Source organism: Mastigoproctus giganteus, chromosome 8, assembly GCF_048544385.1.
Source record: "Mastigoproctus giganteus isolate SK-2022 chromosome 8, ASM4854438v1, whole genome shotgun sequence".
NCBI classification, from domain to species: Eukaryota; Metazoa; Arthropoda; class Arachnida; order Uropygi; family Thelyphonidae; genus Mastigoproctus; species Mastigoproctus giganteus.
The window spans coordinates 26,482,212-26,498,980 of record NC_143582.1 but is presented as its reverse complement, the minus strand read 5'-3'; the positions used below and the strand labels follow the sequence as shown (position 1 = coordinate 26,498,980).

General features: G+C 36.5%; 1 protein-coding gene across 6 annotated transcripts in view; it reads right to left on the bottom strand.

Moving 5' to 3' along the window:
* The window catches only part of LOC150081387 (uncharacterized), a 325,542-nt gene that overhangs the window by 63,855 nt on the left and 244,918 nt on the right, over nucleotides 1–16,769 (bottom strand). For all 6 annotated transcript variants that reach the window (XM_090379754.1, XM_090379758.1, XM_090379759.1 and 3 more), the window contains one exon: nucleotides 3,381–3,655. In XM_090379754.1, the coding sequence (XP_090235880.1) occupies nucleotides 3,381–3,655 (275 nt within the window). The remainder of the gene's footprint in view (nucleotides 1–3,380; nucleotides 3,656–16,769) is intronic.

The following is a 16,769-nucleotide window of genomic DNA, read 5'->3' as shown; positions in this document are numbered from 1 at the left end:
AACTGGATTGATAGGATAGTTTAGCTGCAGCCAAAAAGAGTCTAACGGCATTTCATACCAAGGAAGTGGATTACAAATTGTATTGGTAAAACATCGGTGCATGTATACTCATTCTATTTCACCTTTCTGTATCAAAGAGAAACAAATTTTGATTTGATAATCCATGTTCTGGATAGAGTGCTTTGTTCCTAAGTCTCCACCCCACCTCCATGTCAAATATACTTTCAGCTGCTTAAATTCCTTTATGTAGCAGCCGTTTGTGTCATCTTAAGTGACAAGGAGAAAAAGCCTATCATCCCCCACAGAAACTGCTATGAATAAACAGTTATTAGTATTACCATTAACCGTATAGTGCACCACAGGCTTTTGCTGCACCAACCAAAAAAAAGTAAAAAGTACACAAGAAAATAAAAATTACACGCATCCCTTCTCGTGTAGATTACTATTCAGTTGACTTTTGAATTTCTTCAAACTGCCAGTCTCAACTACCTGTGGAGACAACTTGTTCCAGTAATCAAGAACTCACTAAGAGAAAACTTCCTATAACAGTCTAATCCTCTTCCCCTATAATTTGAATTTATGGTCCTTAGTTCTGTGATTCTTTATAACAGTTAAAATTCTGCCTTCATTCATTTTACTAACCCCTCTCAGAGCCTTATAAGCATCAATCAGGTCTCCCCTAAGATGCCAGGTTGCAAGCTTAAATGTAAAATCAAATAATCAAACCACATAATCAAAGTCTTTCCTGTTGTTCCCTGATTCTTCTCCCTTCAAAGCCTTAACTCTATTAGGTCCCCCCCCATGATGTCTAGTTGCCAAACTGTGCAGTCTGCACTTTTTAAACAATTCTTCATATGGACATCCATTAGTATCCCTTACCAATCTGATTGTCCTTCTCTGAACCTTTTCCAAAAGTTGTTTTTCTTCAAGTATGGCCTACACACCTGAACATAATATTCTAAACATAGTCTTCAAATAGCTTATATAAAGAGGCACTGACATCCTTTTCCCTACTTGTAAAAGTTGTATATACCACAGACAGGACACCATGTACCTTCCTAGCTACCTGTTTTCACTGCATGAAAAATTTCATGTCTGACTGAATTGTAACTCCTAAGACTTTTTCATTCTGGACCACTTTTAACTGGTAACCCCTGGGTTTCTGTTTACTGGGTGCAAAACCTTACATTTGGAAGCATTAGACTTCAGATACCATTTTTAAAACCATTTGATACAAACATTCTAAGTCATTTTGAAGAAACCACCCTCCCTATCTTTAAATCATCACCAGACTTTGGCAACTTCTCCTACACTCTCTCATCAATGTCATTCAGGAAGATAAGGCACAGAAGTGGCCCCAAACATTGAACCCTGAGGAACTCCACTTGCTACACTGGTCCACCCTGAAGTATGTCCATTTATGACTGGTCTGTCTCCTATCTTTTAGCCAGCTCTTGATCCAACAAATAATTTTGCTATTAATCCTAATTTGCTCCAGTTTATATAATAGCCTTTCACAGAAAACCATACCATATCAAAAGCTTTACTGAAGTCAAGCTAAATAATATCAAAATTTATTCCTTGCATCCAATTGTTTTATGACTTTGTCATAATAATTAACTAGATTGGTCAAACAAGACTTCCCATTCATGAACCCAAACTGTGACACTAAAGATACCATTCATATCTAGATTTATCTTTAATCAGAGGCTCCTAGATCTTGCTTATCAATTAAGTCAAATTCACCAGTCTATTGCCAATCACGTCTTTCTGGTTGCTTTTTCATAGGCATGTTTTGCTGTGTCAAACAGCTAGTTGTACCCCAAGTAGTTGCCGTGTCTTCTCATGCAAATAATGACAAAAGAAATAAAAATTCTGGAGTGTAAAATAGCAATTTCATGAAATAGAAAGCCACACAATGCACAATAATAAATTCACTGCCAAGAAATAAAAATTGTGGTGGGGGAGGGATAAACAAAGCAAGAATAGATATTTCCATGCTTACCTTTGCAATTTTGGCTGTTTGTTATCAAAGATCAGTTATCAGTAATGTTTAACAACATTGTGTGGCTGCTATAAATTCCATAAATTGAAGATAACAATGTAAGTAATAACAACGATGGCAGATTTAAATAATTATAATCTTATAATAAAACAGTAGGCACACGTTGGATCTCCCAGTTCACTCTCTTTTACATCTGCTACCCTCCAATGATGTTTCCCCAAAATCAAAAATTTCCAGTTCACAGCAGCAACACTTTAGCATACAACTTTTACCCTCTTTCCCAACAGGCCATCACAGGTCCTATCGGATAGTGGTGATAAGAGCAGCAGCCAAAAAAAATGGCAACTCCTAATCTGCATTCCACTTAACAAGATACCCATCAAGAGAAATCCCCTTTTTCTGTGGTCTACAAAGGACTGTGCATGAGCTATCCCTACATCCCACCAGGAGCATAGCAGGCATCATGTTTCTGTAGAACTATAATTAGTTTTAATTTGTCTCCTCCAGATATTGAGAAAGAGCCCATAAAGTTGTACTTAATCATCCCAAATTTCATATCTAATATGTACTTTTTGTTGCCAACTTTGAAATTTTTTATTTCTGTTTTATATATATAAGCTCCTTGGAGTAATACTTATTAATTACTCTTGTTCACTACAAATACAGCATAGCACTTTCTCCCATATTTGAGAGAAAATTCTGTTATGAAATACTGGGCTGAACAAACTAATAAAGAATGATCTGTTCACAGATAGTGCCTCGATGAACTAAAGGAAGTGTCACACGTGAGTTTCATTATTCTCATAAAATGATGTTCTGGACAAGTGCTAGTCAATACCAAGTTTTTCAACAAAGATTACTAATTATTTAAAACTCTTCTTTAACCTATTTTCCTGGATCCCATATTTTAAAAACTCATCTGTTTGTTATTTGGTTTTTAGGAGCATTAGCAACTAAGGCTATATTGCTCCAGGGATATGCGGTGGTCATTCCCTGACCTATCCACATCCTCCGTATTTGGTGGGCATGGGCTCGAACACTGGTCTAATCAAGAACATGTGCTACGCACATGCTGCTCCTGCCCACCTGGCTACGGAGGCACCAAAACTCATCTAAAAGCTACACCTGTTTGTGACTTACCAACTACTCCCCCACATAAAAATAAAATCGGCATTTGACTAACTATTATTACTAATTATATAAGTTCTTTGGCATTTACAACAGTGTCAGTTATAGCATTTTTATAACATATGGGTCTATGAGTGTATTCATTTAACTTTATTCCCTTTTTTTTTATGAGATGAACAGTATATGATCTGATTTAATTTTAAAATTATACAAAATTATTTTTCAAATAATCCAACAAGACATTTACCGCAATTCTTCTTGTCGCTGTCTTTCTATTTCAGCTTCTCTTTCAGCTTGTTCCCTTGCTAATTTTCTTTTCTCTGCTAGAGCTGCTTTAGCTTCTTCTTCAGATGCTATTCTGGGCTTAGATGGTGTCATAACACCAGGTGTTTCTAGATTTATTTCTTCAACATCCTTAATATCTTCAGAATGCACTGGAACAGTTTCAATAGTTTTCTCTACTGGTGGTGTTGGGGAACATACAGGAGATGGTGATTTTGAAGCAACTTTAGCTGAGGATAACTAGAAGGAAAAATAGATGTATTATCAGTATACGAAACTTATAGTACTAAGTAAGATGACAACTAAATAAAACTTAAATAAAACAATTAAAAAATTACGAGCCAGCATACTAAAGTAGTGTTGCTATAAAAACAACAATTAAAATACATTCAGATGTGCACAAAGCATGAAAGAAGCAATGAAAGAAATTTTCAATAAACAGTCTTTTCAATAAGCAGAAGCAACAGCAGGTAAAGGGGAAAAATTATAGAACACTGTTATATGAATTAAATTTTTGTATGTTTACAAATAGTTAAATACAATGAAGTCTACAGAAATGAGAGATCAGTGCTGATTTTGAAGAATGATTACACCACTCTGCATAGTTTTCAATGTTGGTAAACTAATAGCTGTTTTCAACTAAGTTTTTTATATTGATTTCAGAGGCGTTATTCATTTTTTTTTTAAACACATACTGTTTTTTTTTCACAAATCACTTAAGTTGATATCATGAGTTGTATCATTGAATATATTAAGTTAGGAGTATATGCTGAAAATTTGTGAAATGCTGAAAATTTGTGTCATTTGTTTCTTGACCTTGAGTGCTACATGCAACAGTGTTTATTGGTGTGAGCTCAGTTTATTTTTAAAGTTATTGTGTCAAACTTGCTGAAAAGTGAAAACTTTTCAGTTTCACGAGTGTTTGAACAATCTGAACGTATTTTGTTATATTTGTGCAAGTTATGTAGACCCTAAGAAAAGACAAGATATTACAGAATTTTTAAATTCTGTAATATCTTGTCTTTTCTTGGGGTGAAACTCGGTGACCAAGGTAAACAATGGGCTCCATATAAAGTTTGCCAACCTGTGTTGAAGCCCTGAGATTGTGGAAAAATGGTAAAAAGAAGGCTATATCATTTGCAATTCACATGATTTGGAAGGAGTCTACAAACCACTGTGATGACTGTTAACTTTGCTTAGTTAATGTAGAGGATACAATGCAAAGCGTAAGAAGGGCATTGTGTATCCTAATATTCTATCTGCCATTAGACCAGTCCCACGTGGAGATAACCTGCAAAAAGTACTGAAAGTGAAGCTTCTGAAGATGAAACTAAAGTCTACATGCATAGAGACCGAGTCCAGCCCTCAAATGTTTAAACTGTGTGAATAGGTGAAATTGGAAGTTTTGTGGGTTTTGTTTTTTTTTTTTGCCGTTGCTCTTAATGCTTCTTCAAGGATGGCGACTGCCTTATTGCAGGTAAACGACAAATAAAAACATCATCAACGTGTGAGTTTTGTTTTTGCAAAAAATAAAAAAGTATAAAGATCATGGCTGATGAGGAAAGGGACCCCCTTAACCTTGGAGGAGATGGGGACTCCCCATCTTAGTCTTTCGTTAATATTGATCCTCAAATTTGAAATGAAGTAGACTTTTTATAGAATGAATTGAATGAAGGATAATATCTTTGATTAGAATGAACTGAATGAAGGATAATATCTCTGATTAGAATGAACTGTTCACACAGGTATATCAAGCACAACAGCATTACAGTCCATCACCTCCAATGGTTAAAGATGTTCAGAATTAGGGTATGTAATCAATATGTTGTAGTAACCTTTTCTCATTCCATAATGGTCATGTACTTGTCTAAATGAAACAAAATAGCCCTTACCATAATAACAGCAAAAATTACAATTAGAAATAAATATAGATTTTAATTTTTAATACTGATATGGAATCATCATTCCTAATTATAATTTTGAATATTCCTTTTGCAAAAAATTGCATCTATTCTGTAAATCAACTTTAAATAGCATGTATATGTTACTGTTCACATGAGTTATGTTGTTTTGTGAAAAATATAATAATACTTACCTGGAAAAGAAAATGTTCTGAGAAGGACTGTTTTTTTTTTTTTTTTTTTACTAGTGTAAACCTGGGAATGATGAAAAATACTGTGAAAAAATATAAATAAATAAAAAATAACAGGGATAATACTGTAAAAAATAACTGCAGTTGAACTCTTGAGAAACTGAATATTTATTGTGGCTTGAATTAATTACACACCCTGCTTTAGTACATTTGTTATTTAGAATTTGTTCCAAATTTGTAGTGAGGCAACTAAGAAACATGAGGTCCCAGTATAATGTTCTGCAAAATGCACATTTTCTATGACCAGTTTGCCTGTTTGTGGAAAGAAAAACCCAAGTTTGTGGAGACACAAAAAAAAAAAAAAAAAAAAAGACTATGCAATCCACACCAAGAATTACCATCTCAGCCACAATGTGAAAACCAGCCTGTGCAAGTTCCTGCCACCAAGACAGGATTTTTCCTCAAGCATTTTGTATGCTTCATGAAAGGGGGTAACATTTACAACTTACATTTATTTAATTTGTGAGTCGATTTTGAGCAGCATGCAGATCAGCTGTGTTCACATAATGATTTGTATGTTGTACAGGCAGCAAAACTTTGAATAACTTGCAGGCAGGGGAACCCTAATCTATATGCCTCAATATGACTATCTACAACAGACCTAACTGTAAAAGGCCTTCAAGAATTCATCCAGTTAATAACAAGACTGGAGACTATAAGTGAAGACATGGACTTCTGGAGCTACTGCAAACGGATAAGTTTTCTTTGAAAATTTATTGTATTTTTGATTAATTAACGTATTAATTTGTTTTACAAATAAATTAAATAAGTTTAGTAGCGTTTGTTAGTGTATTTTTCAAATTTAGCTAGTAATTTTGTACCGCTACGATAGTGGTATGAGTAACGAGTTACTCATACCACTATCGTAGCAGTGTTTTGGCGTGAATATTGTAGCGTAACCAGTATTGGAGTTTTGGCAGGAATATCATAGTGTAACCAACAAGGCAGAGGAATAATAGGGATTTAATTGTAATAAATAAGTATTTTGAAGGTTTTAATAATTTTTTGGGCATATATCTTTTGTATTTAGCTAAGGATATAACTAATTTAAACATTTTGATCGTTACGGTATAGCATATATCTCGAACTTCGTAGCTAAGGTATAACATAAAACTATAGAGCGGAATATGTATTACTGCATTAGTTTAGTATAGTATTGCATACTCTAGTATAGTATAGTATTGCATACTCTAGCATAGCATAGCATAGTAAATGAATATATTAAATTTATTAACCTTGTTAATTTTCATTCTTAATTAATTACATTGTATTTAAATGGAAATCATGCCCCAGACTAGAGCAGCAAAGCAAAGTTCAAAGTAGCAGTAGTGCTGTGGCTCGAGGAAGAACCATATGGGGTGATTCTAGAACGCATCACAGCCTACAAAAATGTGCATCTTGTGAAATGTTTCAAACTTTCTGGAACAGAACATGTCTTTGTATGTGCTAGGTGTAGAGAGTGTCAAGAAATTAGGCCAAACTTAGCATTCTGATGGGTTGGATTCCTCGAAGGAATTCAAATGAGAGCCCATCAAACTCTCAGCTGCCCAACTCAAGGCCAGAACTCATTCTTTTGAATCAGGCAACACAGCGGCAACCTTCAGGGCAGAATGCGCTGGTCCCACAGGAGCTAGTTATTGTCAGTAACTCTGTTGTTAGGCAGGTGGCAAATATATTGTGCAAAAAAAATGGATAGGGGGAATAAGACCAGGGTATGTCTACCAGGGGCAAAAGTTGATGACATTGTAGAGCAGATATCACCTTTTAAGTGCACAAAGGGTGATATTGTTGTTCACATTGGCACTAATGATATTAAGAGTAGGAGACCGGCAGAATTACTTAACAATTACATGTCAATGTTGAAAAAAAGCCGTGAGTTAGGGATGAATTTGAAAGTGTCTGCCCAGACATGATAGGAGGGAGTATAGGATGAGAGCCTTGTCGATCAATTTGGCCTGGGAGAGATTGTGCAAGGCTCGTGGGGTAGAATTTTTCTCAGCATGCTTGTTAACAGGAGAGATTGTTTCTACAGAGATAGGATGCACAAGTGATAACGGTGCAAGAATATTTTCTGGTGCTATCGAGGCAGTGTTAGGTGGGTTGAAAAACTACTAGCTTGGGGGAATTCACAGACTAACAGATTAACAGTAGCCATAGCCACAGGCAGGGTGAAAGTGATTCTTGCACTGCTTCTATTTGAATGAGCAGCAGCGTGGAAAGCAATATTTACTATACTTGTATGTACACCAATGTGTACATGCAAGTATAGTAAATAAATTTGATAAATTTATTTATCAAATAAATATCAGATAAATTTTGATGTCTTCACCAGCACCCTGGTGGAGACATCAAAGACTGATGATTGAATATCAGACATGGTGGCAATACAGAGATAAGGAATGCAGAATTGGAATTTGGGGAGTACAATGTGTTCAGAAAAGCTAGAAGTGGAGGAAGCGTGATGCTGTTAGATAAGAAGCACATAAAATCTAAGAAAGTGCGTACAGTTGACATGGGTGGACAGTGCAGTGTTGAGTCAGTTTGGTGCAACATAAGCACTAGGAAAACCAAGTTGAGAGTAGGAGTGTGTTATAGGCCTAATGACTGATGCATATAACAAACAACTGTGCAGTGAAAGAGTGGGCCAGTAAATCTGAATGTCTTATATAATGGAAGATTTTAACTTCCCAGAAATAGACTGGGACTTATGGGTTGGTCATTCACACACTAGCAAGACTTTTTCTTCACACACTAGCAAAACTTTTTATCAAATATCATATCTCAAGGGTTAAAAACTTGTATAGGGTACCAGAGATGTGCCGTCACACAGATATAAGGAATACAGAATTGGAATTTGCAACGTGTACAGAAAGGGAGTAGGGCTTCTGTTCTTAGTTAACAAACATATAAAATCGAAGGAAGTGCGTCAGGTTGACATTTGTAAACAGTGCAATGTTCAGTCAGTATGTCATAACATAAGCACTGAGAAAGAAAAATTCACAGTAGGAGTGTGTTATAGGCCTAATATGCCTAATGAGTACAACTAACAACTTTACAGAGAAATAGAGTGAGCCAGTAAATCAGATTGGAGATTTTAACTTCCCAGATATAGACTGGAACTTGTGGGTTGGTCATTTGCACACTAGCAAGACTTTTCAGGATTTATGGGATGATCGTTTTCTACAGCAGCACGTTCGAGAGACAACCAGGGGGAGTAATACCCTTGATCTGATTATCAGCAGTGATTATTCATGCATTAAGAATCTGCAGATAAAGGAACCACTAGGTGGCAGTAATAACAGTGTACTGATATGAGATGGATTTACCCAAAACTGTAACTACCATCGGGTGTAAAGGGAAGAGTTTTTGCCTTCGCAGAGGTGATTACAGTGGTCTCAGAAAGTTTTTAAATTTTATACAGTGCGACCAACTGATGAGGTTACCGATAGCAAATTCTAAATGGGAGGCATTCAAGGAATTAACATTGGAAGCTACTAGGCTTTTCATAACAACCAAGAAATACTATTCAAGATTTAAGCCTAAATGGATGTCAGATGAACTAAGGAGACTCGTGGCAGAGAAAAAAATGCATTGAGATGTATATAAATTCTCAGGAGACACCGATGCCTGTGGTAGATATAAGATACAGTGGTACCTCGGGTCACGAACAAATCGGCCCACGAACAACGCCTCGGCACACGAACACACAAAGATGGCTTTGGCGCCATGTTTTCGGCTCGCGAACAGCATCAGATGTACTCGGGTTTGCATGCTGTGAACATTGTTTGTCGTTGTGATGTTCTTGCTACAATTTTTTTTTTTTTTTTTGCATTAAATTAACCCTCATTACTGCTCCCATGAAAATGAAAAGTGTTGGTGACAGTGGCGTAAAGAAGCCTAAGCGTATTACAGTAGAAACGAAAAAGGAAATAATAACTAAACATGAGAATGGTGTTCGTGTTTCTGATCTCGCCAAGCAGTACGACATGGCTAAATCTACGATCTGTACTATCTTAAAGAACAAAGGTGCACTAAAAACGGCTGATGTGGCTAAAGGAGTGACTATGTTAACGACGCAAAGGTCTCAAGTGTTAGAAGAAGTAGAAAAATTATTGTTAGTTTGGATTAATGAAAAGCAGCTTACTGGAGATAGTGTTAGCGAGGCCCTAATATGCAAGAAGGCTTTACTTTTGCACGGTGATTTGGTGGCGAAAGCGCCGAATACAAGTTATGCTAGCATTGACGAATTTAAAGCAAGTAGAGGTTATTTCGAGAAGTTTCATCGACGAACTGGAATTCAGTGTTGTTAGGCTTGGAGAGGCAGCTAGTTCGGACAAAAAAAGCAGCAGATGCCTACGTGGAGGAATTTGCAAACTTTATCAACTCTGAAGGTTACGTACCGCATCAAGTTTTTAATTGTGATGAAATGGGTCATTTTTGGGGGAAAAAATGCCAAGAAGGACCTACATAACCCAAGAGGAAAAGTCACTGCCTGGCCACAAACCAATGAAGGACAGGCTTACACTTTTATTGTGTGCTAATACAAGTGGGGATTGTAAGATTAATAGTTTACCTCTTTTAGTTTACCACTCTGAAAATCCGCATGCTTTTAAACGCAATAAAGTGCTAAAGGGTAAACTTCCGGTATTGTGGAGAGCAAATAGCAAGGCTTGGGTAACAAGATTACTTTTTATGGAGTGGTTGACTGAAGTTTTTATGCCAACTGTCAAGAAATACCTTGAGGAAAATAATTTGCCCCTTAAGTGTCTGCTGGTTATGGACAACGCTCCTGCCCATCCTCCAAGTATGGAAGAAGACCTTGATATTGAATACGACTTCATAAAAGTCAGATTTCTGCCTCCTAACACCACTCCTCTCATACAGCCCATGCACCAGCAAGTAATTTCCAACTTCAAGAAGTTGTATACAAAGGCTCTTTTTCCAGGTGTTTCCAGGTGACCAACGACACAGATTTGACCCTGCGTGATTTTTGGAAGGATCACTTCCATATCCTTCACTGCATAAACCTCGTTGACAAGGCATGGAACAATGTCTCTAACCGCACATTTCAATCTGCCTGAAGGAGACTTTAGCCAGGTTGTGTGCTTAATAGAGACTTTGAGGAGACAGATGTAACTCTAGTAAACGAGATTGTGACCATTGGCAAGAGTTTGGGCTTGGATGTGAACAAGGAGGAGGATGATGTGGTGGAGCTGGTGGAGGACCATAGACAAGAACTCAACACAGAAGATATTGTTGAGTTGCAATGTGAACAGATGAAAGTTATGCAGGAGGAGCACTCAGGAGAGGAGGAAGAGGTGGTACATGTTTCAAGTGCTGAGATCAAAGAAATTTGTAGCAAGTGGAGTGAAGTGCAGGTTTTCATTGAGAAGCATCACCCTAACAAAACTAACCAGCAGAGCAGTGGACATTTTAAATAACAATGCGATGTCCCATTTTCGGAAAATTATCCAACAAAGAAAAAGACAAATGTCTCTGGATCATTATCTTGTGAAAACACCAGCCACTGAGAGAGCAATCGAACCACTTCCCAGAATACAAACAAGAGAAAAAACACCAAAAATGCCCGACGTTATTATGGAATGGGACTCTCCTTCGAAGGAGTAGTCTTCCTCCTCCTCCTCCTCCTCTACCATCTACCTGTGCCAGCAACTATCAACCACAAAGGTAAAGTTATACTGTATATTTTATATTATATATTTTTGCCACACATAAATCCATAAAAAAGACAAAAAACAATGTTTCTGGGGCGGGCGAACGGATTAATTGGATTTGCATTGATTTCAATGGGAAAAATTGTTTCGGTCTGCGAACGGAGTCAGAGAACGAATTAAGGTTCGTGACCCGAGGTACCACTGTAGTCTGTAAATCCATAAAAAAGACAAAAAACAATGTTTCTGGGGCGGGTGAACGGATTGATTGGATTTGCATTAATTTCAATGGGAAAAATTGTTTCAGTCTGCGAACGGAGTCAAAGAACGAATTAAGGTTCATGACCCGAGGTACCACTGTAGTCTGTAATCATGTCACAAAGGCAGATTATGAGAAATCTTTAGCAAAGGATGCAAAGAAAAACAATAAAAACTTCTTTACCTATGTAAACTATAGAAGGAAGGGGATGAATCAGATTGGTTCACTTGACATCAACAGTCTGATTGTTGATGAACCTGCTGAGGTAGTTGACAAACTGAATGAGTATTTTGCACTTACATTCACATAAGGAATGTCTGTAGGGAAGCAGAGGGCAGAAGTTAATCAAACTGTGGCAGGGAGCTAAATGATTTTGTAATAATTGAGAGAAAAGTAGAGGAGAAATTGTTGAAATTAAATAAAAGAAAGGCATCTGGGATGGATGGGATCTATTCAGTTATATTAAAGGAAGCAGCAAAGGAAATAAGCAAACCCTTAGCCATAATTATGATAGCTTCCTTCGACTCAGGGGAAGTCCCCATGGACTGGAGATGAGCAAACGTTTCCCCAATTTGCAAAGTCACAGGATGAAAAAAATCAGAGGTTGATACGAGTAATTACAGACCTGTACAGGATCATCTAGACAAGACTGCAGTTATAATTCAGACACAGCATGGGTTTGTTAAGGGGAAGCCTTGTCTGACAAATCTGATTGGATACTATGATGTTAGCATCTAGTTCCTTTGTGGTCACAAAGGAACTGGATGCAAAAAATAATTTTGATATCATATACTTGGATTTCAGGAAAGCTTTTGATACTGTTGCACACGGAAGACTACTATACAAATTGGAGCAATATGGTGTTAAGGGCAAGTTGCTGCTATGGATAAAAGGTTATTGTTATTGTTATTTGTTTTTTTTTAGGAGCATTAGCAACTAAGGCCATATTGCTCCTGGATATGCGGTGGTCATTCCTGACCTTTCCGCATCCTCCGTATTTGGTGGTGACGGGCTCGAACCCCGGTCTAATCAAGAAGCGTGTGCAATGTACTGCTGCTCCTTCCCACCTGGCTACAGAGGCGCCCTGGATAAAAGGATGGCTGAGTGAGAGAAGAGAGAGAGTGGCAATCAATGGACACTGCTCTTTGTGGACTAATGTTATTAGTGGAGTCCCCCAGTGTTCGGTGTTGGGCCCATCGTTGTTTTCTGTATTTATCAATGATATTGATAAAGGTATCAGGGTTAATATCTAAATTTGCAGACGATACAAAGGTGGGCAGGGTTGTTAATGACAGTAATTATAGTATGCTACTGGAACAAAGGAGTGCTGTTACCAGCATGCCTTTCACAGAAAGGCTTAAGTTCTGCAAATTACAGTGTCCGGAGACTGGGAAAAGTTGAGCAGATGGGCTGAGAGGTGGCAATTGAAGTTTAACATTGACAAATGTAAAGTACAGGCAACCCCCATATAACATGGCACTTCTACAACACGGTTTCGCTCTAACGCGATTGATAAATTGCGGCAATCCTCACACAACACGGTACTTATATAACACAGTTTCGCTCTAAGCTGGTTAGAGAATTTCGGTAAATCTCGCATAACAGAGTATTTTTGAGCCTTTGTGCGAGGGAAACCCTGCTATTATGTTGGAGGTAATTTTTCAACATTTCCACTCTTTTTGAATCCCCGCTGTTGACTCGCTAGTCAAAAAAAAAATAATAATAAATATTGAGAAATCCTATTTTATTTTGTTGAGAAATCCCCATGTTACATTCTGTGATATTGAACTTGTGGAAAAATCTAGATTTCAAAGTTTTATTACTATTGGATAGGCCATTCAAAAGATTTAAGTCATCCAAACATTGAAGTTTTGTTCCTACCACCACAGTTAATACAACTTCTTTCATTCAGCCATTAGATCAAGACATTATATCCACCTTTAAAATTCATTCCATCAGAAAATCATTACAGTGGATTTTGGAAAAAATTGATTCCAAATCTATTGAAGTAATGGAAGCATGGAAACATTTCTCAATTGAGAGCTGTATCAGAACCATAGCTTTATCACTGAAAGAAGTTAAAAAGCCATGAATGCATGTGGAAAAATGTATGGCCAGAGTCAGTTCATTCAGGAATCAGTGCTATAGTAGAACTTGCAACATCAGTAGAAGGGGAAGGTTTTGATGACATGACTACTTAAGCCCTCGTGGGTAGCACACTTGATAGAATCGCCCTCCTCCCCACACCGGGTGGAAAAGAGCTGAGTTCAAAACCCATCGATGACAGGAAGAATTTTTGTGGGTCTTTTTTCACGTGGTTGAGTTAGTCGGGCTCGGGCAACGTGGTTTTTTTTCTCCCGGAATCTCAAGTTTTTTGTCTACCAAAACACCAAATCAACCTCAGGACACACGCAATTTGTAGACAATATACACAGAGTAACATGGCCTTAGTCGCCTATGCTTCTAAAAAAATTTTAAAAAGTTATTACTGAAGACGTTCAAGAATTACTGGTAGAAAAAGAGGCTGGCGAGTCAGATTTGGTGGAAATGGCATCGGATGTAAAGCCAAATCAATTCAGATGATGATAGCGCAGATAAATTCTAAACTTTCAAATTTTACACTAAAAAGCATACAGGAAGCCATAAAGGTGGCTGAGAAATTAGAATCTTATTTTTAGAATGCAGATTATTGAATTGAAGGCGCCTCAAATTTCAAAAGGGAGTTAAAAAAATGCTTAGTTCCATACAATGAAATTCACAAAGATTTATCAAGCAAAAGCAAACAAACCCAGATTACTGATTTTTTAAAGAGAGTAGAAGATACACGAAATCGATAATGGTGTATTTTTGTTAACATTTTGTTAACAAAATAGTGTATTTTGTTAGCTTTTGGAATGTAATCCCCTTTTTGTACTTTTTCTTATTCCCGGTTCGCACAACAGAACATTTTATAGGAACCTAACTACCATGTTATACGAGGGTTACCTGTAACCCCAGAGTAATGTACCAACTGAGCAGTACTACGCTCAGAATAGTAGAGAATGAAAACGACCTGGGGTAATTGAGCAGTCAGATAGAAAGTTTTCTGAGCAGTGTAGATGGGTTGCAAGAGTAGCTCATGAGGGCTTGTCAATGATATACAGGAATTTTGCTAGCAGGATAAGGAGGTGATTGTCCCCTTGTATAAGGCATTGGTCAGGCCAATGGGCGACTTAGCTTTACGACCACCTGAATCAGATTAGCGGCTGGTTTATGACCTTGTCCTTCCGGGGATGGGGGTTATACAATAGTGCACTGGCATTCTGCTTGTCGCATTACCCAATTTACAGATTGTCTTGTATTTTCTGAACCATAAATTTATTTCGAGACTTCTAAGAATTTTGGAAAGGGGACTTCTAAGAACATTGGAAATGAGACGTCTAAAAACTTTGCATGCATTTTGGGACTTCTAAAAACATTGTATGCAGATCACATTACTATCATTTTAAAGTAAAATCAGTTAGAAACTAACTCTTCCTTCGGAAACATGTCTACTAACAAAAGAAGGTGTCTCTCAATTCGCAAAAAAATTCGAAATTATTCATGAGTTAGAACGTGGTGTAAAAAATTTCTTTGTCTTCTTCAACCGTATCGACAATCTCGAAGAATACAGATATATCAGCACTGGAAAACAACATAACAGAAAAAAAAAAATTAGAAAGTGCGAGATTACAAACGTTGATGAAGCATGGGCTCATCAGTGGTTAACCGCACAAAGAAGTGCTGGATTTTCCATAGACAGTCCGATCTTGAAGGCTCAAGTGAAAAAAGTTGCTAAACAATTTGGACACTACGATTTTTAGTCTAACAATGGTTGGCTGGATTGATTTAAAAACCGACATAACATCATTTATGCAAAAATTAGTGGAGAATCTCAATCCGCAGATCCAATAATGAATGGATTAACAGTGTTTGGGCAGAAATCAGGAATTATTTCAATGATGAAGAAGACAACAATGCCTACTGAACTTTTTTATAATTTGACACCTGATAATAAATTTAAATTCAAAGGGGAAAAAATGTGTTGGTGAAAAAAAATCAAAGGCTTGCTTGACAGTGCTCGTATGTGCAAATATGACAGAAACTGCTTTAAAAAAAAAACTGTTATCGGAAAATCGTTAAAACCTCGGTGTTTCAAAAACGTATGGAAAATTCCTGTGGATTACACTGCAAACAAGAAAGCTTGGATGACTTCGGATATTTTTCGGCAATACTTAAATGATTGGAATAAGGAGCTATTGAAAAAGAAGAAAAATATTTTATTATTAGTTGATAACTGTCCTGAACATCCCCAGATTCAAAATTTGTCCAACATTAAGCCAGTGTTTCTCCCTCCCAATGCGATATCAATTTTACAACCAATGGGCAGTGTAATCAAGAGTTTGAAAGGATTTTAAAATTCTAAAAAGATTTCTAGTTCTACACTTGATAAGTGAAAGAGAACAGAAACTTACCGAGTCTATACCGATATTGGATGCTATAAATTTATCGAATGATGCATGGAACAATGTTACTTCGACAACCATATCAAATTGCTTCAAGAAATCAAAATTAAATTCAGATGAAATTTCAATTGTAGATGAAGGAGATGGAAATGAAGAAAACAACTTATCATTATCTAAATGGTTGCTACATAACAACATTGTAGGCTTTATTACAGATAACATCAACAAGTCAATGACAACTTATTAACTAGTGGTCTTCCTACAGAGAGTGACATTGTAGATGCTGGGCTCAACAAAGACGATAGTGATGAAGATTGTGATGATATGATGACAACTGAAAGTGAATCAAAATCAGTACCAACAATCTCACAAGCTCAAGTTGAAATGGATGCATTAGTCAATTTTTTTGAAGGAACTGAGACAAGTAATGAGGCTTTTAACACATTGAATGTTTTAAGGGGAAACTTAACAAATATCAGATGAAATCTTTAAAACAAACATCAATTTTAAGATTCATAAATAAAGACTAATTGAAATTGTGTTTATCATTAAATAGTATTGTTTTTAATTACAGAGAAATATATTTTGTTTAGTATTATGTGTACAGTTTTAAAATTACTGACAAATAAATTGTCTTTAATATTAAATGTATTGTAATTTATACAAGCATATTAATACAAATAATATGTAGGTATATACTTAATTTTTTCTCTCTAATATCTTTTGTTTTTTGAATCTATCTTTTTATCAAGTTATTGAGAATTAAAAAAATAGGAGGTAGATTTAA